The sequence below is a fragment of the Xylocopa sonorina genome, chromosome 3, assembly GCF_050948175.1.
Source record: "Xylocopa sonorina isolate GNS202 chromosome 3, iyXylSono1_principal, whole genome shotgun sequence".
NCBI classification, from domain to species: Eukaryota; Metazoa; Arthropoda; class Insecta; order Hymenoptera; family Apidae; genus Xylocopa; species Xylocopa sonorina.
The window spans coordinates 1017331-1044191 of NC_135195.1; the positions used below are offsets into that span (position 1 = coordinate 1017331).

Sequence of the window (26861 nt, forward strand, 5' to 3'; positions counted from 1 at the left end):
TTTGAGAAGCAATGCTTTTGTTATTCTGCATCTTGTATACTATATATGTAATTCGAGTTTTTTGTCCTCCACGTTTAACGCGCATGCGCCCCAAACGTAAATTTTTAAAGAAGTACAAACTCAAATACACATCGACAGGATCAAGTCTTGGGATCCATGTCTGGTGGAAATGCCACTTTTCATTTTTACATTTTCCACCTCCACTGACGCCACTTATTCTACACGCATCGCGTTTCGGACGCACGGAATATGTCGATGTTAGTGAATCCATCATCTAATTGCTTCATACATTGGTCAATTAACTATTTAAATAGTCTAACTCCCCGATTTTTGCACCTTTTTAGAAATTCATCGACGAGTCAGTCGGAAGTACAAACCCATACATAAAACATCTACCGAAGAAACAGGGTACTCTTCGCAAAGTCACGGGAAAACAGTATATTCTTTATTGTATTCGACCAGTAGATTCATAGCGACGGTCATTTGAAAAGCCGTATCATTTTCAATTTCGCCTAGCAATTTCGCACACCTTAGAGAAACATTATAATCTAATCTCTAGTGCACTATGGGAAATATTATCTTTTCTCTGACCAAAACAAATTCACGTTACACTATTCAGTGACATGCCTACAGCAAGCTTTTTTGTCATTTCATTAAATAACTCATAACATTTTCGTCAAATATTAGAATCAATGCATTTATCTAAATACACACCCTATTACTCCTATATCCGTAACAGGTCGGAGGATCGCTCCAAGTACTTGGATATGCTCCAAGTAGTTGAGTTAAAAGACCGAGCAGGAATTTACGATCCCTGTCGACTAACACTCTCAGAAGTTTCCCAAGTTGCTATGGAATCGCGTGCACCGCGCCGCGCCGTTAACGTGCTAGAAGTACACAACGCACAGGTATTCACTTAAAAAACAATTAAGAAAAAGAATTAAATGACAAAAACAACTTTTCGAATAATCTTACACATTTAAAATTATAATATGTACCAGTTGTTATAATTATTTTTAACGAATGATAACACTGTACTACTTCTACGTACTGAAATATTTTGCTAGTTTTATTACTCTATAACAAGATAAATTTACACGAGTAAAGCGATTACTCGCACACAAGTGTTCAAGTACTAGGGTATACGTATTTAAACACGAAGTAAATATAAATGTAAATACTTTATTTCTCAACCGATTCGTGACGAACATTTTGTTTTGTTTAATTACGCGAAACTGTAATTTTACAATAATTTTCCAATAATGTTAATCTATGGATCGTTAAGTAACGACAAACAGTAATGATAAATTACCGCTTATAGGCAATGCAACTTGATTCATTATAAGTACCAGAAAGAGACAAATCTGGAATATACGGCGTTTGTTTTCTTCTTTCGTACGTAAGTGGTAAAACAGTAGGTATTCTGTTACCAATATAATTATGTGGGTACTTTGAGAGATACGATGTTGTCATTCTTGGTGCACATTGATATTTATAATGATCGGGTTTCAAAGAGGCTAGCGCATGAAAACTGCTTGTGCGGTCCTTATATTGTCTACGATGAATTTGCACTGCCTGCAAGAGAAAGATATAACGTACTTTTGTCATACGCTGCTCTATTTATAATTTTACAGTTATAGTTCTGGCAATGAGTAAAAGATTGCATATCACCTGATACAAAGCAAATACTACTTATGTTTTCTTTCTGTACATGTATATTTAAATAGTATGGTTAGTTCCATCTTACACATATTCGATTTTTATATCGTATTCTTGTAACAATAAATGAATAAAATAAGTTCATAATTTCTTTTAACCCCGCATTAACATCGAATTCATTATCATTAGTTAATAGTTAGTTAATAGTTATTAACAATTACTTTATATTAAGAATTGTATATTACGTTATATCGTACTAATAATTTATCACATATCATATCTATCGTATACGTATAATACATCTTTATATAACATAACTATTTTAACCAATAGTTTACCACTGATGTTTATGCGCTTAAAATATGCTCTTAATATATGCAAATAATGTAAAATACGAATATTACTACTAGATAATAAACTTTTCAAACTGTCCTCTTACATGCCCTTACATCCTATTTCCTTTCTTTTCCTTCCTATTTCTTCAGTTAATCGCCTGCGATAGGGATGTTACACTAACTGGTGTTCCATTGGATAGATAAGAAGAAGAAAGTAGCCAGTTGGATGTAATAAAACACCAATATGAAATTGAGGAGGAAGAGGAAGAAATATGAAATAGATAATAAAACGGAAGAATTGAAGGAAAATTTGGTAAGTCGACAAAGAAATTAATAGAAAAATAATGCTTAAAAAATGAATGAAGCAACCAGAGCCAGTAGTAATTTCTAGACTTTGACAAGATGGGGTACCGTGGAACATATGTGCCATGTGTGACCACGGTCGTCAACTCCGTCGTTTTGAGTCATGCTGAGAAGGAGAGAAAACAAGAAGTTGGTGAAGAAGAAGACAAAATAAATTTTAAAAAAACACAGCCAGCTTTGTTTATTCCTAACTCATTATTTTCTGATTATTTACCTATATACCTTTTACTACATTTTCCTTCTATTACAATTAACACTATGCACGTAAGGGGTAATAAAATTACCTTCACCTTGTATTTCAAATGTTAAAATTAAGCGTTAGTTATTTATATAATCGTTAGTTGCCTTTAAGAGCTTTTAGTTATTTTTGGTAATTCTTAATTATATTCTCACAGCTGAATCGTTGTCTAGCACATCTAATTTTATTGATTTTCTGATATATTACTCAGGCCGTCATTCCAAACAACTCTATTCTACACATGTTGGCTGTTGCTCAATTGGCAAGGAGTGTTGGATGCATCTAATGTGACTTGCATGCATGACCTGTTAAAGTTGTAAACAAGGTATATTTCAAAGGTGTAATTGAAGTAGACGCCTGAATCTAGTACGCACGGGCGGGTAAAGTGTCATTCATAGTGTCTTTTGGATCGAATTCTGTGTAGAGGTTTTGTTGAGGAAGAGAGAAGAGGCATGGCGAACGAAGATAGATCGATAATAAAGACTGCGGACATGGTAGGAAGAAAAGATAAGATGTTGACTAGAGCGAAAAGAAATAAAAACGTAAGGTACAAAACTAAAAAAGATATTAGAAAAATGAAGCGACGATGCTTCGATTTGCTATGTAGAAATAGAAGAGGAAAGAAGGAAGGAAATAGAGGGGAAGAACGTTTCGTCCTGGGCCTGCTAGTGGACTCATCAGTAAGGCTACCTAGCAGGCCCTACCTTAGACGCTGGGATATTAGGGACAGATCAGAACTGATATATATTGGAATGGATAGGTCGTCGGGTACGTTCAGGAATGTGTAAACGGTGCTGTCCCTCCAGTGGCGAGTGTCGGAAGGCCGTCACAAAAAATATTGAAAGAATGGAAAGATTGAGACAGACGTAGGCATAGTCTTAGCATTGGGGCGATACTTCTGTCATGACACTATTATAGCAGCCCGACATGGTACAGGGGCAACATCGTCGTGACAATGACACTATCAACTCACCATAGTGACATGCAGTGGCAGTGGTGTAGGCTGACATTTACTAATGGAAAAACTGGTTCCAGGAAAATTATAAACGGATACTAAAAATGACTAACCAATTTATTCATTTTGATTCTTGAAAATAGATACGCTGACACGAAACAAAGATATAAGAAATTATTTTTATTATTTTTTAGAAACTAACTCAGTACGACGACGTTTTCCGTAAAGTCGTTAATTACTTTATCGTAAAAATACATACACTTATTTTATAAACATTTTTTTCAACTCATCGTTAAAAATTCATGTAACAGAGGGTTATATTATTTTTAATAATCCTTACAAACGATAAAACCATTTACCACAAGAATATATGTACCAAAGGAAAACAAACAATTACGTTCAATATTTTCACCTGAAAATTGTGATACGCTAGTAAAGTAAACGTAACTTAATCAGTTCAACATTTTATAAGTAAATGTATCATTTATTACATTTCCTTAAACAATATGCTGTCATCGTATTTAATACTCTCTATTGGCATGAATTTTCCTGACGAATTGAAAAAATATATATGGCTCTCTCAGTAACTATAAATGTTGGCAAACAACTACCAAAACGTCTGTCAGTACTCGTATGCGGATATCTAAACTCTGACGTATTTAATTTGTACGGAATAACAGGTGGTTCCCCATTAACAAATATGATGCCTACGCCAATCCAGAAAAAATTTCTGAATGGAACGATGACACGCGTGTCACGCTGGTGCTAGCGCAGTGCCATTCGCACGCGTGCTACGCTGGTGACTAGAACGTGCTGCCACTGTGTGCCGGCATTTTAGCTAACAAATACGGACGCAGATGACTACGGATCTGCTGACACTCCTCGGAAGTATCGCTACAGTGCCGATATGGTGTCGCCACCATCTTATCTTGTGTTGGCTGGGTAGTTACTCAGAGAGCCGCATATATTTTTTCAATTCGTCAGAAAAATTCATGGCAATAGAGAATGCTAAATACGATGGCAGCATATTAATATGTAATAAATGATACATTTACTTATAAAATGTTGAACTAATTAAGTTACGTTTACTTTACTAGCGTATCACAATTTTTAGGTGAAAATATTGAACGTAATTATTTGTTTTCCTTTGGTACATATATTCTTGTGGTACATGGTTTTAAGGTTTGTAAGGATTATTAAAAATAATATAACCCTTTGTGGCATGAATTTTTAACGATGAGTTGAATAAAATATTTATAAAATAAGTGTATGTATTTTTATGATAAAGTAATTAACGACTTTTCTAAAAATAAGTCGCTGCATTGAGTTATAGTTCATAGAAAATAATAATAAGTTTTTATATCTTTCTTTCGTGTCAGTGTATCTATTTTCGAATCGAAATAAATAAACTGCTTGGTTTAGTCATTTTTAATATTCATTTATCATTTTTATGGAAACAGCTTCTCCATTAGTAAATGTCAGCCTATGCCACTGCCACGCGTGTCACTATGGTGAGCTGATAGTGTCATTGGCACTGCCGTGTCGCCCCTGTGCTATTCGCGGTGCTTTGATAGTGCCGTGACACGCGTGTCGCCCCAGTGCTAGCCCTGTGCCGTTACGAGAACTGAGTGGCAGCACCGTGCTAACACAGTGCTTCGTTCCACCCGGTTTCTCTGGCGTGCCAATCGCTGGTTGTCTGGGCTCGTTTATAGTCGTATAGTTCATTGCCAGTCACATTTCAACAAAGAAGATTTTTTCAAAAGTGTTCCCTTTTACTATTTATTTTGAATTTTGTACCGATATGAATTCAACCGGTATTTGTGTCATTTTTTTATATGACTATAAATTTGATAATAATGCTGCAAAAGCTGTACGTAATATAAACCAGGCGTTTGGGGAAAATACTGTTAACGATCGAAAAGTGCAGCGTTGGTTTGAAAAACTTCGGTCTGGTGATTTTTCCTTACAAAATGAACCACGTGAGAGACCCCAAACGTCTATAAAAAATAATGCTCTGGAAGCATTGGTGTAAACGGATCCAACTGTATCTATAGGGGAACTTGCTAACAGAATGAAAGTTGACCATACAACAATGTTGTAACACTTTACTGAAATTGGAAGAGTGAAAAAAATGGATAAGTGAGTATCGCATAAACTGACCAAGCCAAATAAGCTGGATCGGTTGACCCTACGCTCAACATTACTAACTCGATTTCATCGAGAGCCATTTTTCGATCGCATTCTTACTTGTGATAAAAAATGGGTTCTTTATGACAATAGAAAAAGGTGTGCACGGTGGCTTGATAGAGATGAGGTTTGTGCTCCAAGGCCATCATTTCATCCACGGAAAATTTTGATAATAGTTTGATGGAATGTGACTGACTGGGGAGACAATTACAGCTGAAAAGTACTGCCAGTACATTGGACGAAATGCGTGAAAAATTGAAAATTATACGCCCATCACTTGTTACTCGGCATGGCCCAATACTACGACAACGCTCGCTTGCCGCAAACATCACACAAAATAATTGCGAAATTAAATGAATTAAAATATTTTGCAGTACCCAGCTTATTCGCTGCATCTTTCGCCACCCGACTTTCATTTTCTTAAACTTTTAGGGCAGTTTTTACGGAGTAAACAGTATGAAAATGAGGACAGTCTGAAAAATTCGATATCAGAGTTTATTGATTCTAAAGACCAAAATTCTTTTAAGACAGGTATCTATGTATTAAAATCTCGTTGGAAAAAGTGTATTGAAATAAGTGGAGTATATTTTGATTAAATAAACAGCTTTTGAAAAAAGATATGGAGTTTTACATGTTCACTTAAAAATCCGTCATTGCATACCCATCAACGTAATAGTTTAATATGAAACAAAGATATATGATTACTTTTTTTATTATTTTTTATACACTAACTCGACGCAGCAATTTTTTCCGCAAAATCATTAACATTAAATCATTATTGTATGTTTGTTCTTATAACTCAGTTCATTGTTTTATAATTAAATATATCTCAACATTCCACCACCGTATTTAATATAAGCAGTAACAAACAAACCATGGACGCTGTGGAAGTGTTACTTCCCTTGTATTTTATAAAATATAAATACTAAATACATATTGTGCAATTTGAATACGAAAAGAACTTTTAATCCCCTATTGCATGCTATTTTATGACAAGTTAAACAAAATATACATGGCACAACATACTTTCAGTAACTATAAATGTTGGCTAACAACAACCAAAATGTCTGTCAGTACTATATGTTGGACACCTGGTGACATCTGACTGTGGCTATGTGCCAAAGTTGTATTCTTTGGGCATTTCTGGGCAGTTATTGTCCGTAATGGTATTGCTAGAGTACTTTGTTAAATTAACTTGAATAACATATGTATATATATTATTCAAGTTTGCAGTTAGAGGTAGGACTCCTACCATGTCTAACGATACTTTCTCAAGGGCACCAAGAGTTGTGTAGCAGTTATTATCATGGGTCTTTTATTTTTTTACCTAACCCAACTTCACCAATATGATTTTTTAACAACTGAGACATGATTTGACAAAATCTGTTATTTCCTTTCCTATGTTTTTTTAATAATATGTATATGTCCTTAATCCTTAGGTATCGTCTGTTTTATTCCTTTATGTCCTCTTGTAGGTATCTCTCGTGGTTTTCTACTGGGAGTAAAAACTCTAAATATTCTGCGTTTTCCCGTCTTGATTTGGATTAAGTCTCCTATATTCAGTAGAGTTGACAAATTTTGCATAGTGTTTCTTTTACGTTTACTTATATTTTTTGCTACTTTTTGAAATAGTTTTCCATTATTATCTCTTAATCTTATATTCTCATTTCCAATGTTAATATTATTAAAATAATATTATAAAATTCTTCTCCATACACGCATGGAGTTCTCGTTCCGCCGTTGAATACCATGTCTCAACATTATGTATTTAGGATTCTTGAACCATAAGTTACTGGTTAGATATTTGGCTTAACACTGCGCCTATCACAATTTTTCTAGTCTTTATCACAAGATTCTATTACAATCTGCAAAATTGGTTCTTTGCAAAGGGAGCTTTGCTCTTGCTCTTGGGAGTTTAAAGGCGTATTGTTTAATCTTGTAATCATTCAAATTTCTTATCTTTTTTTTGTTAAGTCTGAAAGTGGTCTTATCATTTTAGAAATGCCTGCTATAAATCTTCTGTAATATAATTGTTCACAACAAGATGAGTATGTCACCCGCATTGGCGCTACTTATTAAAGGGTCTTTCGACCCCTAGTAAATAGCCATTAGTTTTAGTTCGGTTCAGATTTGCGATAATTATTTTGGGATCATGGCATTTCTAATTTTCGGTATTAGAATTTCACTTCTCCGCTTATTATATAATCCACTTATCCGCTGATTTATACTTTCGTCGTCCCATGTATTTCACAGCTGAAGTGTATCTTAAAGTTATCGCTGATTACGGTCGTTGATGGAACCACGGAATTTCCGCGTGCGTCACTTAAGGGCAACTTGGTACTTGAGAGTGACCTTCGATTTGGTGGCGGCCCCATAGTTCACATTTTTGTCCAATAGCGTAATTCGGCCGTTTCCCTCTCCACTTGGTATAGTTTGGTTTTGGACCTATCCGTGTGTCTCAACCCCCACAACGATGTCGTTGAGAACTATAGTTTTTTGGATTTTAGTACGGATTCATCAGAACTAACTTAGAGTTCCAGCGCCCAACACGTGTAAATAAATAGTAGTAACTGTCGCAGCTATCACGCGGAATTTTCCCGTCGTTGATTCCTCTCCGAGGTTGTAAGGCTCAGATCGAACGCGGTTGCTTGCGACGCTGTCCGCCAACTTAATATTGGACAGCTTGTTCTAACTAAGTTTCGTTCGTTTACGTTTCTCTCACAATTCGACCGTTTTTGTGAGATGTTGTTGAGCGACTGTCGTTTCGTTCGTTACTTGAGTGTGACTGACGTTTTACTCGTTAGTTTTTTGGGAGTTTGTCCGCTGCTCCCTTCACCGTGCAGGGGGTGGACACTGTTGGAATTTGCCGAAACGATGCAAATTACCAATCAGTGTTTTCCTTCAAGTATCGTCCACACCCTCTTGTGCGTCCGAGGCGCGCATTCGTCTAAAAAGGGTGGGAAGATACCTGCATGGACGTGGAACCTTCCAAGTCCCCCGGTGACGTTTTGGGAATTTCCTAAAGGTCAAGATTTCGGTCTGGGCCCGTTAAGTGCACGGTTCGATGTCCCACTGCGTGCACATGTTGGACCGACTCTTGAGAAATCACTCGTTTACAACACACGATGGCTATTGAGGACGTTAAAATTAAATATTCTAAAAACCATTCTGTCGAAGGTCGCGAATGTTCACGAAATTACTTAAAACGTCTTAATCTCAAAAATAGCCTTTTCGTCACGAACGTGTAATAAACGAAGTCTTCGAAGACCCCACGTTTTATTTGTTCCGTCGATCGGAACAGTAACTTGGAATTCTTAGTTTATTCCTTCCTCCAGCAGGAAGATGGTCCTTTAACCCTTAGAATATAGTTTTTTAGCGACATACCGCTGTGCGAAATCGGCCAAGTCCGAAACATCGGTATTCAACCCGTGGACAATACCGAACAATAATATTCACATAATCCCCGAAATTGTTTTATGTTTCTTACAGTTTTCGGTATCAGGAATTTTGCTACAGTTTTTGATTTCATTTATCGCGTGTTCTGAATATGAGAACTTTTTTTAATAGAATATACTTAGCTATCTGGGGTTAAAAATGTAAATTAGCTTCAACAAATTTTTTTGTTAATCTTGAAAATTTAATTTTATGTTCTTTGACTGCACTTGCATTATTCACTATATCACTATTTGTCGAGATAAAGGAATAATTCCATTTCTTACGAGCCTATCAGAACTTGGTCTGTTAGGGGTTGAAACGTAACTGATGTATTCTTGAATTCGAATGGCATTCGATTAAATTCATGATGCCCATATGTTGTTGAAAACGTTATTTTGTACTTGTCAGTACAACGGTAAATAGAAGTATGGCACAAAAGGAAACAAGTGCGGTGCATATGAAAAGGGAAAACAAGTGCAACGATGAGCGTGTTTTATTGTATGTAAACGTGCGTGCAGAGATTGCAGAGAGCAAAAAAATAAAACTAAACAAGCGATAATTATAAAAATTTGAGATTACATTATTATTTGTTTAAACAGTTGATATACTAGTTTTGTATTAATATCTCTCTTTATTGAATATGTACTTTTGTATATACATTTGAAAATATTCTTTTAATTGTTTCTTCAGTATCACATACATATACGTAAAGAGTAAATGAAGGGAAAATATAACAGCTAGTGAAAATTTTCAAATAATCATATCAGAAGAATGCAAAAGAAGGAAAATGTGGCAGATGGAACAAGTTATTGGAATAAAGTAAAAACATTGCATATACCTGAGATATATATATAATATACGTAAAAATACCAAAGAATGCATATAATAAGTAATAAGTACCCTAGTATTCTGCTATGACCTTAAAGGAAGAATATTTATAGGCAGTATTATGAATTACACAGTAGATATATCAGAATAGAACGCTTGGAAAGAGTCGAAGAAAGTGCAAATGAAATATACAGAATGACGGTTTGGATTTAATAAATGAACGTTAATTTACAAAATAAAAATAATAATAAAGTGGTCATATTCGAGAAGAAAACAAAAGTAAGTAAAAAGCAGAAAAAGTAGAAAAAGACGAAAGGTAACCGCGAGAAAATAAGAACGAAGGTCAGTAAGAAAGAAGGGTGTGGAGTGTCAAAAAATAAAAAAGACAGTTACAAGGGGGCTAATAGAGGTCGAGAATAGATGTAGGGAAATAAAAGACTAAATGGATACGCGATCAAACAGTAGGAATAATTGTTTCTGAGATAGGTGGAAGAGTTAGAATTGGTAGGAAGGTGAGAAGGGAGATTCGGAAGGAGGATAACAACTAGAGTAAACGAAAGAGGGAAGGATGATTACAAGGATAAGAAGCGGAATCGAAAAATATCAAAGAAAACGGACGAGGAAAGCAAAGAAAAGAAGCTCATCAATGCAAAAGGAGCAGGAAAAGAGGTAGAGGAGACAAAGAAATGTGAAAATACAAACAATTTGTAAATTGAGAAAAAAAGTACTGCAAACATTTATCTTAAAAGGAATACAGAAAGAGTAACAAGAGAGTGAAAAGATAAGAGAGGAGTTTAATAAAAGGAAGGGAAGAGAAAATCTGGAGAATAGGATAAAGCAATAGAATGGCAGAATTGAACTCATGGAGCAGGAACGAATAACAAATAATAAGACAGACGCACCAAAGACTACTAGAAGGCATAAAGTTAGTAGAATAATTACTACATAAGAAAGACAGGAAAAAAAACAAATATAGTAACATTGTGATAAGAACACTGGATATAAAGAGGTATAGAAGGGATGGAAAAAAATCGCGTAGGAATAAAACACGTGGATCTTCAGAGCAATCTCAAAACGCGTATAACCGACAAGTCTCTATAGCAAACACATATAACTTCAGAGAGCAATTATTCAAGCCCACTTCCAATCATTCAGGAAACAATTAGCGACTTAAACAATTATTCAAGATTATGTTATCAGGAACAATATCATAAAGAATTCCGTCTCGACGACACGTCATACATATCTAAATGAGTTAAATATTTATTGTAAATTTAAATGGGTGCAGAAAGCAGATGACGAAAAAATTCCAATGGTGATAGCTCAAGTTAATAAATGAAAGTTAATAAATAAGTTAATAATAAGACGAGAGGAAAAGAAAATTTGTATTTATCACGAGCAGCACGACGAGAGAGGAAAGTGTAGGAGGAAGGTAGCTTTGGGACAAATGGTAAGAGATCAGAAAGGGTAAAAGGAAAAATAGGAAGGGAGAGTAGTGTAAGAGAAAAATTCAGTATACTTAACTTTTTTGGAATGCATCAAGGATAATAGCTAAGGATAGAGAACAGAATTTTGTACGCTTAGTAAGAGCATGCATGGACCAAGAAAAAATTTAAAGAAAATTAAATATTAAATGCTTCAACCGACAAAGAGAAAGTGGAAGAAAGGAAGAGCAATAGGGGGAATAGTAATAGGGGTAAGAAACACATGTAAGGCGAAGAAGACAAGAAACAAGAGAAGAGGAAAGTTTGGTAGGAAGGTAAACGGAAGGTCAAAAATAAGTAGGGTCACTGGATTCTAAAAAAAATGTATAAAAAGAAAGAAATAGGGGTTACGTTATGAAAGAAAGCAGTATTAGAGGAGCAATAGAGTAGCTAAACAGAAACAGTTATAGTCCAGTAGAAATGGATCAGAGAAAAATAAAGTGAAATAACGAGAATCAGAGGCGATGGGTAATTTAATATACATAAACAACATTAATATGTCACGCTACAAGCGGGAGATAAAAATGGAAGAGAGTCAAGACTTAATGACGAGAACAAGGTACAAGAATATTGACGAGATAAACAGGAGCAAAAGTATGCTATATGCGAATCAGAGATAGGACCGATGAAACATTTGGTCGTAAATTTAATTAGTAGTAAGTATGGAAAAAATGAATTTAAATGTGAGCGAATACAAAATAGTAATGAAACAAAATAGTAGATATGGAAAAAGAGTGAACAAGGAAAGCAATAAAGTTAAAGAAAGGGAGAATCAGAAAAAGCGGCGGGTATAAATGTATCGAAGAACTAAGAGTGTACAAGGGAGTACGCATGCGAGATGCGTGTGTAAAGCAAGTTCAATTTCTAGATCGTGATGTAGAATAAGTAATTACAAATAAAACTAGAGCGATAAAATTATAGAAATTAAAAGAAAAATTACAAGAAAGGTTACGTTCTATGGGTAGAACGTGACAAGACCAGCTGAAATCGACAAAAAGGATAATGAAAGCTGAAGATAAAAAAGAAAGAAACAATATAATAGTAAGAGAGTTATTAAGCGATACAATATTAAGAATAAATAAAGAAATCAGGAGTGAAACAGAAAATGTAAGAAAATTCATAAAAAATGAATTAAACATGAATTGTAGGATAGAGTAGACAATGATAATGTGAAAGAAGGAGAATATAATAATTCGAAGAATCGAAAAAAAGAATAAAAAATAATTAATGAATAAACAGTACTGGTAAAACGATAGTAAAATATTTGTAAGAAGTGGTACAAAAACAATAATAAGAGAGTAATGCAAAAAGAATGAATGAAAACAACAACGAAAAGAGAGATAGGGGAAGACAAGCGAAAAAATGTTATCAGATAGTTATGGATAATATTAAATGAAGTGTAAGATAAGAACCAGGAAAAAATTAAAGGGAAAAAGGTAGTACTGTTCTTTTATACGTAACACAATGGTGTGTACTTAACACTACTGACTGTTGACTGTTTATACTATTTCATTAGAAATGAAGGTAACCAATTCCTACGATAATATTTCAGAACAACAGTTTCAAAAATCAACCCAAAACTAATTTCATTTTCAGTTATAGCGATCTAAAATATCTCCGAAAAGACAAAGTCGGACGTAACATTTTACTTAGTGCGAATACACAACACTTTATCCCCCTTTTCATGCGTATACTCACTCGACACTTCCAAGGATATCAAGTGTCAAGAAAATCGTCGAGGAATCTGAGGCACGGTGATTTGATGAATCTGCGTCCGCTTAGAATAGAGAACAGCAGTTAGGATATAGTAAAATATTAGTTGAAACAAGATTATGGCGAGAGAATGTTGGTTGTCAATAATCGGCAAGAAAACTGGCGTTGATGGCACTGGGGAGAATCGGAGGCTCCACCACTGGCGTCGGCAATCACAGAGAAAAGAATCAGGATCAATAATATGATGCGTGCAGTTTTTGTGCGTCATTCTTTTCGTTTACGATCTTCCATTTCCCATTCTCGTATTGCGTATCAAAGCAATAGTAAAAATAATTGTAAAAAGCCGTAGCGATCGGGAATGTTACCGTTGTACTCCCTTCTGCATCCCCCCTGTCATAGCCGTATGATTCTACTCCAGACAACAGTAAACTGTGCAAATTTTGTGTTCCTTTTCCTTTTACGCAATTTCCTTTGTGCAATTCTAACAGTCTTGTTTCTACTTAGTATCATTTTGTTATTGTGTAAAATCTCTATATCGAGTTACGTATATCCGTGTACTTACCTTCTTCTTTTTTGTTTGTACGAATAAATAAAGCTAAGAACAATTTTAGCGTTACAATATACAGTATGTATTGAAAGCATGTTAAAAATAATATGGTAATGCTGTATGACTAATGAAAAACACTGCAACACAGTTAGTGCAGTGACACTATATACTTTGTAAAACCCTGTTCGATATAAAATAAAAATACTAGTACTACTACCATTACCACTTATATTACTGCTATTGTTACTAAACAGTACAATTATTATTAAAAGAACAAAATTAAAAAACGCAATAGTTATGTTAAGAAATAGAAGGAATTAGTACAAAGCTTTTTTAAAAGCATAAAATGCAAACAGATTTGGGAACTTGATTACCTCAAACAAATCATCTACTTCTTTCATACGTATCGGATTTATTGTTGAGATATCATTTGAAGAGATGTTTAGATCACGATTGATATTACAGCGATTTATATTGACAGGAACATCAGATTTTGGACTATAAGGCGTACTTTGCATTGCCCATTTGTATGGTAATATCTAAAACAAATGTGTTAATGTGTACACTTGTGTGTAAGAAATTAGCTACAGTACAGTGTGAAATTTTTAGTTTGTAAACAGTATAAAATTCATATGTAAATTATTTGTTATTTTATGTTATTATATGAGTTAAACAATTTATGAGAATCAGCATATCTTCTTAGTAGTACAATATATAAAATATTAATTTCTTTAATATGGAACTAAAATCAGCAAAATCGGCACAAGAGCTATAAATTGTATAGACATTTATGTAGGAAGAGGTAGTAATAAGGTTGAGTCTATATGTATTATATGAAAGAAAGACAAATATTGTGTAAAAAATCCGACCCGGCCAAGGGTCTACAAAATTCTGAGGCGAGCATTGCAACGGACCCTGGCTCGCTGGCGACGCAACCTCTATAAATTTCCGAGGCCCACTTGACTTTTCCGGGAAAGGCTGAAGATCGTCGTCTCGGAATTGCGCGGAGAATACGGCAGTATTTAACGAACACCGCTAAGAATCGAAACAAGCGTTGGAGCTGAATTAAAATAAATAAAGCCTTTATTACTTTAATTTTGACTCCGTTTTTTGTCGCTATTCTGACAAATTAGAAGTAGGATTATTAGCCACATGTGCTAACACCGTGGCGGGATTACGACTAAGTAACTACTAAGGTGAATACAACTGAAGGGAATAAAATAAATATCGATGAACAATTGAACCGTTTTCGTTTTACTGAGAAATTTCCGGTACTTTTTAAGATATGAACCTTAACACACAAACCTATCCCCTTTTCTTTAATGGTATGAATAGTTTCGGTAGAAAGCTGCTCTTTCACCATTTGAGTGGAATGAACTCCCACGGCAGGGACATTACATTACTTCCTAAAATAAACAATAATATCGTGTTGTAAATATATGACGTTACACTACTGAAACGTATGGGTAAAATAAACACGCGCAACACACGGTTTTCAACACTCAATTTTAATAAATACATCACGTAAACAACGAATAAAAGCCGTGATTGAACAATAACGATAACAGAAATTGGTGCTGTTATCGGTGAAAACGGTGCTGCGACTACGACACTTTCGCTACACTAGTCAGCTGAACGCTGTCACTAGCTACGCGTAACTTGTAACTGATTGACTGATTGAATTGGTTGAATTGAACTCAACTGACTGCTCTAAACAGACCTGATTGACGTGAGTGCGAAAAAGGCGCTTCTTAAAAACGCGTATGAAAAGAAAAGGAAAAGTTGAGATGGAAGGGGATGGGGAATGTTAGGGACCTGTGGAACTTGGAGTACAATTGAAGGATTCTTGAAATTCTTAAGAGCGGACAAGATTCGCGATAAAATTCGGGAGAAATTTAAAGTGATCCAAGAAACCTAAATATAATAATTGCATGGCTGCGGAGCTGTAATTGCCACACCGCTATTCGGTGGACCGCATGACAAGGAAAGACCGTGACGCAGATTTGTGCCCTTCATTGGCTTGATCAGACCGAAGTACAAGACACGAACGACTGTAATTTTTAGAAAAAAATTCTTTGGACAGACGACTCAAGCTTCGATAACAGTATGATGCTAGCTCTTCTACGAGTAATTTGGAAATACATAAAAACAGTTGAATAAAGAAGAAAAACGAGATAAATATATGTAGGAAAATCTCACAGGTGTTCGGAGGAAAAATGATTTTTTATTGTCACTAGTAAATAAGTATATATTTTATTAACTAATAGTCTTAGTCACTAAATACTTTGTACTTGCTCTTTATTTAGTCGCTACTCGCTAAACACTCCGATTTTTACCTTATCACTGCTCACTAAATACTGCTTACTTTCGCTCCTCAGATTCACCCTGTTCCCCATGCATTTCACATGCATCCATTCGTCAGACGCTCGCGGTCACGTCTACAACACCATTATCATTCTCATTCACACGATCCTGTCACCTCGAATCCAATCATACACAGTCACTTTGATTATTACATTCTAAACATCCTCTACTTTGTTAATTAATTATTCTAGATCACGATTTCCGTAATTTTGGGAGCTCGTTCGGGATCTGGTCGAATTTAGAAATCGCTGAAAAATCTAAGATTTAGAGTAACGTTTTAGAATAAACTTTTCCGTCACTGAGTGTTCCGCGAAAAATTATATATTTGTTCCATTTACAATTTTTGTTAAAAATAAAATGAAAAGTGCAATAAATGCTTATCTTGTTTATCTAATATATTTGTGTTATCTTTTATTATAAGTAAGAATCAAAATATACTCTAGTGTTTCTTAACAATTGTAGAATTTCAAAATGTTCCGCGGCAGGGTAAGCTTGATCAAGTGCTATTAAAATGAACATGGGCACAAAAAGAGGTCGGATTTCTGAGAAGAGATAGATGTTGACTGCTTTCAAGTAGGAATAAAAAGAGAGAATAAAAAGAAAAATTCACATATATCAGAACGTGAAGATTCGTGGTAACAGACTACGTAATGAAGATGAAATTGACCAGGAAGAAAATGTACTGAAATGAAGAAAAGGCAGATCATGAAAAGAATGCAAGAATGTAAAAAGTAAAGTAAAGAAGGTATATATAAAATGGAAAAGTAAGGAAAATGAAATACAGGATTATTTAAATCAGAAGAGAGAAGGAAGAAGTTCATAGAAAAAGATAAAGGAAAAATGAGAAAAAAATTATAAACGGAAACTAAAAATTCAAGGATACAGAAAAAGCTATGGAACTGAGTTAATAAACAAAATAGTAAAGGGAAAGTGATGTATAAAAACATACCTAAAGAAGAATGATTGAACTATTTTGTAAAATTACTAGAAGAAAACAAACGAAAGACAACAGGCCAACCTAAGATCAATGGATATTTATAAAAGCGAGGATAAACAGATAAAAGACGAGGAAATACAAGACCGAATAAGGATTTTGAAACAGAATAAACATTGTGTATGAAAAAAATACTGAGAAAATATAAATATGTAGTAAGTAACGAAAGCACTGGACAAAGACTAAAAAATATAATAAAAGTGGTATAAAACGGAAAGGTTTCGACAAAAGAAATGGGGAAAAATGGTATATAAGTATACCGTTCTTCAAAAAATGTGATCTAGAATCAACAGAAAACTATAGGGATATTATACTGTTGAATATCGCACATAAAATACGTGCAGTAGTAATCTTAAATGAAAATTGTAGAGAATAAAGAAACAAAAATCACGCTAAATAGCACGTATACAAATTTCAGAAAATAAAAAAGTGCAATTGATAATACTTATATCTTGAAGATGAACATGACAGGGAGAGTTAGCTAGAGAAGCAAGAAAAATGTGTATCTTCTTCGTTGATTTGAAGCTTGCTTCCTACAAAATAGGGAAAAAACGTCTCAAGTTCTATCTTATTACAAATTTTAGACCTTAAGTTCTATCTTATTAAGAATTGAGAATGAAAAATATTTAATACTATCATGTACAGATGATACGGTCTAGATAGCAAATAAGGAAGAGAAAATAAAAAGAATGTTATAAAACCTAGACAGATATTTCGGATTTCTTGACAAAAGAAATGCAGAGAAATCGATAACTCTAATACTCAGGTTTTTGTGAGGAAAAGATTTCAGCGAAATTGAGAACAGGAAGAACATATAAAGGATAAAATTAAAAAGATGATCGTTACAGTAAAAGAAGTTAAGAAATAAGGGACTTTTCATAGATAATTTCATTAAAACCACAGTTCTCTTTGATGCTTTAGTGGCAAGTATTTATATTCATACGGTATCAAAATGTGTGGGTAATGGGATATAATAGAAATGAAAATGATACAGATTAAATATATTAAATGGATGTACACAATGGTATATTGTGCTGGAAGACATGAAACAAGAAAAAATAAGGGTGAGAGAAAGAGAAAACATTGTAATTTTGAAATAAATACGTCAAAGTTAACATTAAAGAATAAAAAAACAATTAAAATAATGTATAGGTAATCAATATTTAGGAAAATAAACGATGTAATAAGAAATTCAAGAAAACGGCAAGTACAAACTTCTAAAATCAAGAGCAAATGTGTAGCGGCTGGGAACGAGGTATTTATTAGTCGATGACACCAGTAACACATGCGGACTCTATAAATCTAGGATTTTCAAAGGAGTCCTGGCCGACGGTCATGTGGCCGTAATCTTGACATAAGGGGTACCTGACCCAGTTGAAACTCTGCTACATCGCCAAATGTTTATTAGGCAAAGACATCCAAGCCAAACGCGCTGCCGCCTTTCCAAAGAAACGTGCTGAAGGGGTAAAAAGAGGCAGCACCAAAAAATAAACAAATGTATGATTGACTAATGCCAAAGCACTGGCTTAGCCAATCACACGAAGGACGTCTCTCAGAAAATCAGTTGATCGGAGAAGTCCTTCCTAGCAAGATATCAAAAGAAACAGTTTCAAAAAAAAGTTTACATATATTTAATTCCGCGAACCTACGATCACACTTAACCGAATCTTCACAAATGAAATATAATAGAACATTTCATAGTGGATATAATAAAGGTTGTAAATATGTGAGATAAAAATCAAATCAGAGTATCTAGGAAAACACAGTACAGGTGATAGTCGAAACATTATGAAAAAATAGGGAGGTTGAAAAGTAGCATGAAAGCAATTGGAAAAGTATAGTAAATAAGCTTAACCTTCTTGGATTGGTTCCTTAGAAAACATGAGAAAAGAATGTAGAATATTATACCAAAAATGGGAGTAAACAGTAAATATAATAAGTTAGAGAAAGAGATATGGTTGAAGTATACGTGAGGATTTATAACACTTAACTGTGTAACAGAAAAGATGAAGTGATGGGTATATAAGAATAATTTGCAATATCAAATCCATTTAATATGATTGCAGCCGTCGAAATTAATAAATATTACATGCAATAGTCAAGCACACTATCCCAGACAATATAGCGATTGACACGCCAGTGGCAACGGGTGGACCGCATTCCGTAGCAGAACTGTACTAAGACAGTGCTCCTACTCAGCTCTCGTAACGGCATAATCTTGGCATTGGGACGACACTCGTGTCATGGCACTATTAAAACACCGCGATATGGCACGTGGGCAACATCGCCGTAGCAATGACACTATCAGCTCACCATAGTGACACGCGTGGCAATGATGTAAGTTGACATTTACTAATGGGGAAGCTGTTTTCGTAAAAATTATGAACGGATATTAAAAATGACTAAACTAAGCAATTTATTTATTTTGATTCTAAAATAGATGCAACTGACACGAAACAAAGATATAAGAACTTGTTTTTAACATTTTCTATAAAATACCTCGATATGGTGATTTTTTTCCGCAGAGTCGTTAATTACTTTATCGTAAAAATATATATATATATATATTTATTTTATATATTTTTTTTCAACTCATCAAGGTTCCTCAAACAATATACTGCTATCGTATTTAATACGAATAATAAATATCGTATTTAATACGAAAAATATAATATCGTATTAATGACGAGTTGAAAAAAATATATATGGCTCTCTTAATAGCTATAAATGTTGGTAAACAACTACCAAAACATCTTTCAGTACTTGTATGTTGACACCTGACCTCTGATGGCTTTGATTTGTATGGAAACACAGCTTCCCCACTAGTAAATATCACCCTATGTCACTGTTTACAACAATTCATGATTGAACGTATAACACGTATATCTCGTTGATGCTACGATAGTGTTGATACGCGTGCCAACTTGATATTTAGAACGTGCAGTGACATCTGATAACAGCATACCTCAAGATAACAACAGCTGGTAAACATCCGGGGCATATAACCAGAAGACTTCAATACCACATAATCAGAACACTTCAATTCCTACAATTCATCCCCTCCAAACAAATTGTGAAACATATAAAAGATGGCCTCAAATAAAGAGAGTTCAGTTGACTACTGGACCATTAACTCGGCAAAATTGCTTTTAATCATATTTTCCCATGAGAAAATTTGGCGATCCTGTCAGGATCCACATCGTGAAACTATCTCAAGTGAAACAAATTCTTCAACTTCCACGGACGTCTGACGATTTGGGTCAACTCACATTAAAATGTAAAAATGTCTAAAACTCAAGAAATTAACATTACCGAAGCTTTAGAAAAGATTAACACAGTCCAAGCCACCATATTAAAGCAAATAGGCATAATACGAGACAATTCAGTCAAACTAAACGACCGTATAGACCGTATGATCGAAACACATCGTAAATTCAGAGAAGAGATTAACACAACTATTACTAAAATGGACAAACGGTACACTGAACAGCAAAAGGAACTGCAAAATTTAGCCTCACTTCCCAATAACACGTACCAGCGTTATTAATACAGAAACTTGGTTACGGACGATGAATCGTACATCACTGGTGTTACCGGCTATCAAACTGGATTGAACCAACCAACAGCCCCATCAAGCCACCCATTTGCACCCGAGGCACCACGAGCTACCAACTCAGGAATTCAGCTCTTGGAACCAAGTAAGGCACTCCGAAACGTTGAAACACTAAATGGAGTAAACGACATAGAAGTAGAAGAATTTATTAACAGCGTGAGATTCGCAAAAAGTCGAATTAATGACCCTGTACTCTTATTAAGAATTATAATTACTGAAAAGATCATAGACCAAGCTATTCGATTTTACCAAATCTCATACTTCCAACTCTCACACTACAACTCATACTTCCAATGAAACCAAAAACCCTCAATTCAGCACAACAAGAAGCTCTCAATCTTGAAATATGGCTAAATAAAACAGAGAAAAGGCAACCTATATTCCGCAAAACCATAATCCCTCCTAATAAGTATCCTTCTAGACCCCAAAATCAACTAATTAAGTTCGTAAATCCTCCTTATAAATCCCACTATCCCACTAAATAATGTGAACATTGCAAAAAATTGGGACATGATAAATCACAATGCTATTTGTTAAAGAGGACAAATTTTCCCAATCAACAGTCAGGAAAAATCCCACCTTCACGAATATATCATCTGGAAGAGACCCCGGAAGAATACTAACAAGAATACATTACTGCCCAGCAGAACTTCAATACATTGTCACTAAATTCCCAGAAACAAGAAGAGAAGGAAGATACCTCATTGACACAGGAGCTGTAGCCAACATCATCAAACGAGGACTGGTTTCAAGAATACTAAAGACTTCTGAAGCCAAAAGTATACAAATCGATTCACAAATACACAAAAGCAACGATATTTTAACATTCATACATTTTAACACTATCCGGCATAATTTCTTAATAGTAGAAGATAACTTTCCACTAATGGAAGATGGCATAATCGGCCTACCCTTCCTACAAAAATATTCCTACACTTTGACTAATGATAAACTCAAACTAAATACACTCGAACTTAACTTACAGACTACACCCATGAGAAGTATTATCCCACCAGGAGAAACCAGAGAACAAATCATAACTCTCGACAATGAACCTACTCGGTTATGTTTTATTAATAATGGTAAGCAACGAATTGATTTTGATTCTAAAAACTTTAACATAGACCAAAAAGATCAAATTAGAATTCAAGAACTCTTACAAAAACTACGTTTAGAATTGATAAAAACATTAGAAAATCCTTAACGAAAATCATAAGTAGTTACTATGAAATTTTCAACCTTGATACTGACCCCTTACCCTGTACTAATTTAACCGAACACAGTATTTTCGTCAAGACCGACAAACCAATTAATATGAAATCCTATAGACCTCCGGAATGCCATAAATTAGAAATAAAAAAACAAGTACAAGGAATATTAAATAAAGGAATCATCGAAAACTCCGACTCACCATACAACGCACCTGTATGGGTAGTCCCTAAGAAACCCGACAGTTCTGGAAAACAAAAATGGAAAATTGTAATAGATTTTAGAAAATTGAACGAAATTACTGATCAAGATGCTTATCCTTGATGCTTATCCGAATACCGATGACATTCTCACTCATTTGGCCAATGCTAAATTCTTTAGCACTCTCGACCTTTCTTCCGGATTCCATCAAATTTTCATGAATCCTGACCATAAGAAACACACTGGATTTAGCACAATAGATGGACATTTTCAATACAGACGCATACCTTTCGGACTAAAAAATGCCCCAATTACATTCCAACGAACGATGGATAATGCATTACGCGGACTAATAGACAAATATTGTTTCGTATACCTAGACGGCATAATAATTTTCGGAAGTATGTTAGAAGAACATAATAGAAACCTGGCGATAATATTCCAACGACTAAGAGAAACTAACTTAAAACTGCAAGCTGACAAATGCGAATTCTTAAAACCCGAACTCGAATATTTAGGCCACCTCGTAACATCCGAAGTAATCAAACCGAATCCAAAAAAACTAAAAACAATCCAAGATTATCCCATCCCTAACACCGTAACAAGAATCAAAGGTTTCCTAGGACTAACCGACTATTAGAGAAATTCATTAGAAACTTTGCTAAAATTGCTAAACCCTTGACAATCTTGACCCAAAAGATGAACCCTTTAGATGGACACACGAACAACAAAACGCTTTTGACACTCTAAAGAATAAACTCTGTGAGCAACCCGTTCTTTGCTACCCGGACTTCAATAAGACTTTTGTATTAACGACAGACGCCAGTAACGACGGATTAGGAGCAGTACTTTCACAATGCGGCCATTCTTGTAACTTCATTTGACGTACCCTTAATTCAGCAGAAAAATACTATATAACCACTGAAAAGGAACTTTTAGCAATAGTATAGGCTAAAAAGAGACTCAGACAATATCTATTAGACAGAAAATTCATAATACAAACAGACGACCAAGCTTTAAAATGACTGCACAACGTCAAAGACCCCTTCTCTAGACTAATGCGATGGAAACTCAAACTCGAGGAATATGATTATGAAATTGAATATAAGACAGAAAAAGATAATGTAGTTGCTGATTCCCTTTCCGGAATGTATCTCGTACAGATCATAGACGACAAGCCAGTAAAATTAAAAATCAAAACAATAGTTAGACCCGATGAACTCTTAAACGAACCAGAAACACCCGAAACTGACGACATAGAGACCCAAATAGACGATGAAAACGAACTCTACGAACAATACATTGACTGGAAAACAAAATCTATCTCCTTTCCTCTAAAAATAGAAGCTAACAGACCTTACTGAGAACAATTATCTTATGATATTTTAGATAAATATGATGAGAAGGATTGGTTACTTAAATTACACTATCTTACTAAGTCTATCTAAAACAGTCAAAGTATAAAATTTGGTTTAAAACATAATTTTCCAAGTTTTGAACTTGTTAATATTCAATTGATGCTCAGAGTGCTTATGAAAACCTATCCCGGTAGAACTCTTAAAGTTGCCAAAAAATAAAGGAATATACCCAAGACGAAATTCAGAATATACTAAAAGAAAATCACAATCTACAACAACACCTAGGAGAAAATAAAACCACTAATAGAATAAAATCAAAATATTATTGGAAAAATATGAACAAAGACATTACGGAGTATATCAAACATTGTGACACTTGTTAAAAATACAAACTAACTAGAATCAGACCCATGGAAGAAGCTAAAATAACAGACATCTCAGAAAATCCTAACGATAAAATTAACATAGACATATTTGGTCCCCTTGTCCTAACAAAGAGTAAAAATTTATTTATCCTTTCCATCCAAGATTGTTTAACCAAATACCTAATACTAATCCCTCTCCAAGACCAAAGAGCTATCACAATTATAAATGCCCTCGTGGATCATTACATCTATATCTTTTCTTCCCCAAAGCACATCCTAACTGATCAAGGACAAAACTTTGTGTGTAAACTTATGCAACAATTTAAACAATTATTCAAAATCAAACATATTAAAACTACTAGTTTTCATCCCCAATCAAACGGTAATTTAGAGAGAACACATAGTACAATCAAAGATATGATCAAAACCAATATTAAGAAAAATAACTCCGAATGGGACGAACATCTAAAATTCATTTCGATGGCATATAATACTTCCATACACTCTAGCACTGGTTATACACCTTTTGAACTCACTTTTGGATGTGAAGAAAATTTACCTTCCTCAATAGCTACAACTAGTAATCTTTCGAAAAATGAACTTATATCATTATGGAAACGTAGATATCAATTGATATCTACGTTAAATCATATATGTAAATCATATATGATTTAACTAAATTCCAACATCAATTAATACCACCCAGACCTGAGAATTTCCAGATAATAATTGATATTAGTAGTTTAACTCTTGTTACTTTACAAGACACCATAATTTATCAAATCAGAACTCGGACTCTTAATAATCAGGAATGGAACTTAACTAGGAACTATATATCCTATACCGAAAAAATATAATAATGTATTCGTCCACCCATCTTTGACCATGAATATGTAATTTCACAAATAGACTCTTACATTTATACCGACCTTCTAGCGATTCAAAGAAATTGTAAAATGACTCCAATAAGAAGAATATGTAAACTATCACAACAACCTGTAAACCATGGAAAATTAGATTTTAATTGTAACAACAAATGTAGTACTGCAATTTTTAAAATTGGTTATTTAGTATTCATACCAATGTAACAACATAATAAGTATATTGTAATTCCTCAAAATACAGCAACAATTAACGCTTTATGCGAGAAGACAGAGGTTTTAGAAATTATTCAACCTGTTATATTAACCACAAACCATTCTTGTTTATTAACATATGAAAATGATGTGATGAAAATTGAAGAAACCATACAAAATAGCACTATTATTGTTCATAATTATACAATCCCTTTAGAAATGGAATTAACAGTGGATAATATGTTAAAGAATATTGTACCATCTGTACCTAAGATTTCTCCAAGCTTCAATAATTATAAAAACACTTTAGATCAATTAGACTCACAATTAGACAACCTATGAGACGAAAAAAGGAAACTACCAGTCAAAGAAACTTTTACTAGTATTCTTACTTATACTGGATACGCGGCTATAGGACTTATAACTTTATATACACTATATAAAGTGGGATTTCTTTCTCTTATTGCAAAACGTATACCTAAAAATATTTGTATAAAAATTTGTTGTAACGAGAATACGAATGTGAACGAATCCCAAATACGATATGCAAGCGAAAGACTAAATCAAGAAAGAAGAGTAACATTCAGCCCAGTTATCCAGGAATTAGACACTCCTCACACATCAAGCGAGCACCTGCCCATAACAATTAACATGGAGATCGTACACTTCCCCGGAGTGAAAATGAAGCTAAGAAGGGGGGTGTGATACCACCTGATAACACCATACCTCAAGATAACTACATCTGGTAAACATCCCAGACAACACACGATAAGATAGTGGCGATACCATACCGGCACTGTAGCAACACTTCCGAGGAGTGTCAGCAGATCCATAGCCATCTGTGACCGCATTAGTTAGCTAAAATGTCGGCACACGGTGTCAGTACGTTCTAGTCAACAGCGTAACATGCCGTCTGAATCGCACAGCGCCAGCACCAACGTGACACGCGTGTCATCGTTCAATTCAAATTTTTTTTCTGCATTGGCGTAGGAGTCACATTTCTTAATGGAGAACCCGTTTTACCATACAAATTAAATCTGTTATAGAGTTCAGATGTCCACATACGAGTACTGACAGACATTTTAGTAGTTGTTTGCCAACATTTATAGTTACTAAGAGAGCCATATATATTTTTTCAATTCGTCAGAAAAATTTGTGCCAATAAAGAATATTTAATACGATAGCAGCATATTAATATGTAATAAATGATACATTTACTTATAAAATGTTGAACTAATTAAGCTACGTTTACTTTACTACGCCATTGCCACTATGCTGAGCTGATAGTGCCATTGCCACAGCGGTGTAACCCCTGTGCTATTTCGCGGTGCTTCAATAGTGCCGCGACATGCGTGTCACTTCAGTGCTAAGTGCACTGTCCTAGCACAGTGCTCCGTTTCACCCGGTGTCACTGACATGCCAATCGCTGGTTGTCTGGGGAGTTAAAAGAAATATGTGTGTGTATTTTAATATCATATAAACTGACATCTTCTCTACTATATTATGTACCAGAAAATTTAACACTTACTGAGAATGTCGATAACGTTTTGTTTCTATAATTTTGGAAATAACTAGTAGTTCCACTTTCGTACAACGGCATATTAAATTTGGGCACGGGACAAGCATCCATGAAAACTGATATTAGCGAAGGTGGATAAAATGTTGGCTGTGTTTCCGACATTTCCTTGTTATCTACGATCGTTTTCAATTTAATCTTTGCCTGCAGTAACTGAAGAAGAATGCTCTTATTTTCATTTAAATAAATTTTTACAAAAAAGGTTATCTTCTTTCCAATCCACACACACATACACACAAAATCACACTTTTGAAAACAAATGAATAAAATCCTTTCTTTTGCCATATATTCAAATAAATAAGGAGTGATAACATTTATCTATAAAAATTAGTTTGTAAATGGGTTGTAAATGTTATAGTTC

At 34.5% G+C, this 26861-nt stretch overlaps 1 protein-coding gene across 1 annotated transcript; it reads right to left on the bottom strand.

Moving 5' to 3' along the window:
* Positions 1-1308: 1308 nt before the first annotated feature.
* Positions 1309-26590, bottom strand: LOC143422315 (uncharacterized). The gene is made up of 3 exons (XM_076892882.1): positions 26453-26590; positions 14119-14283; positions 1309-1575 (listed from the first exon to the last, which is right to left on the bottom strand). Exons 1-3 carry the CDS (start codon positions 26552-26554, stop codon positions 1309-1311), a joined length of 534 nt encoding a protein of 177 aa, XP_076748997.1. The 5' UTR covers positions 26555-26590.
* Between the last annotated feature and the right edge of the window lie 271 nt (positions 26591-26861).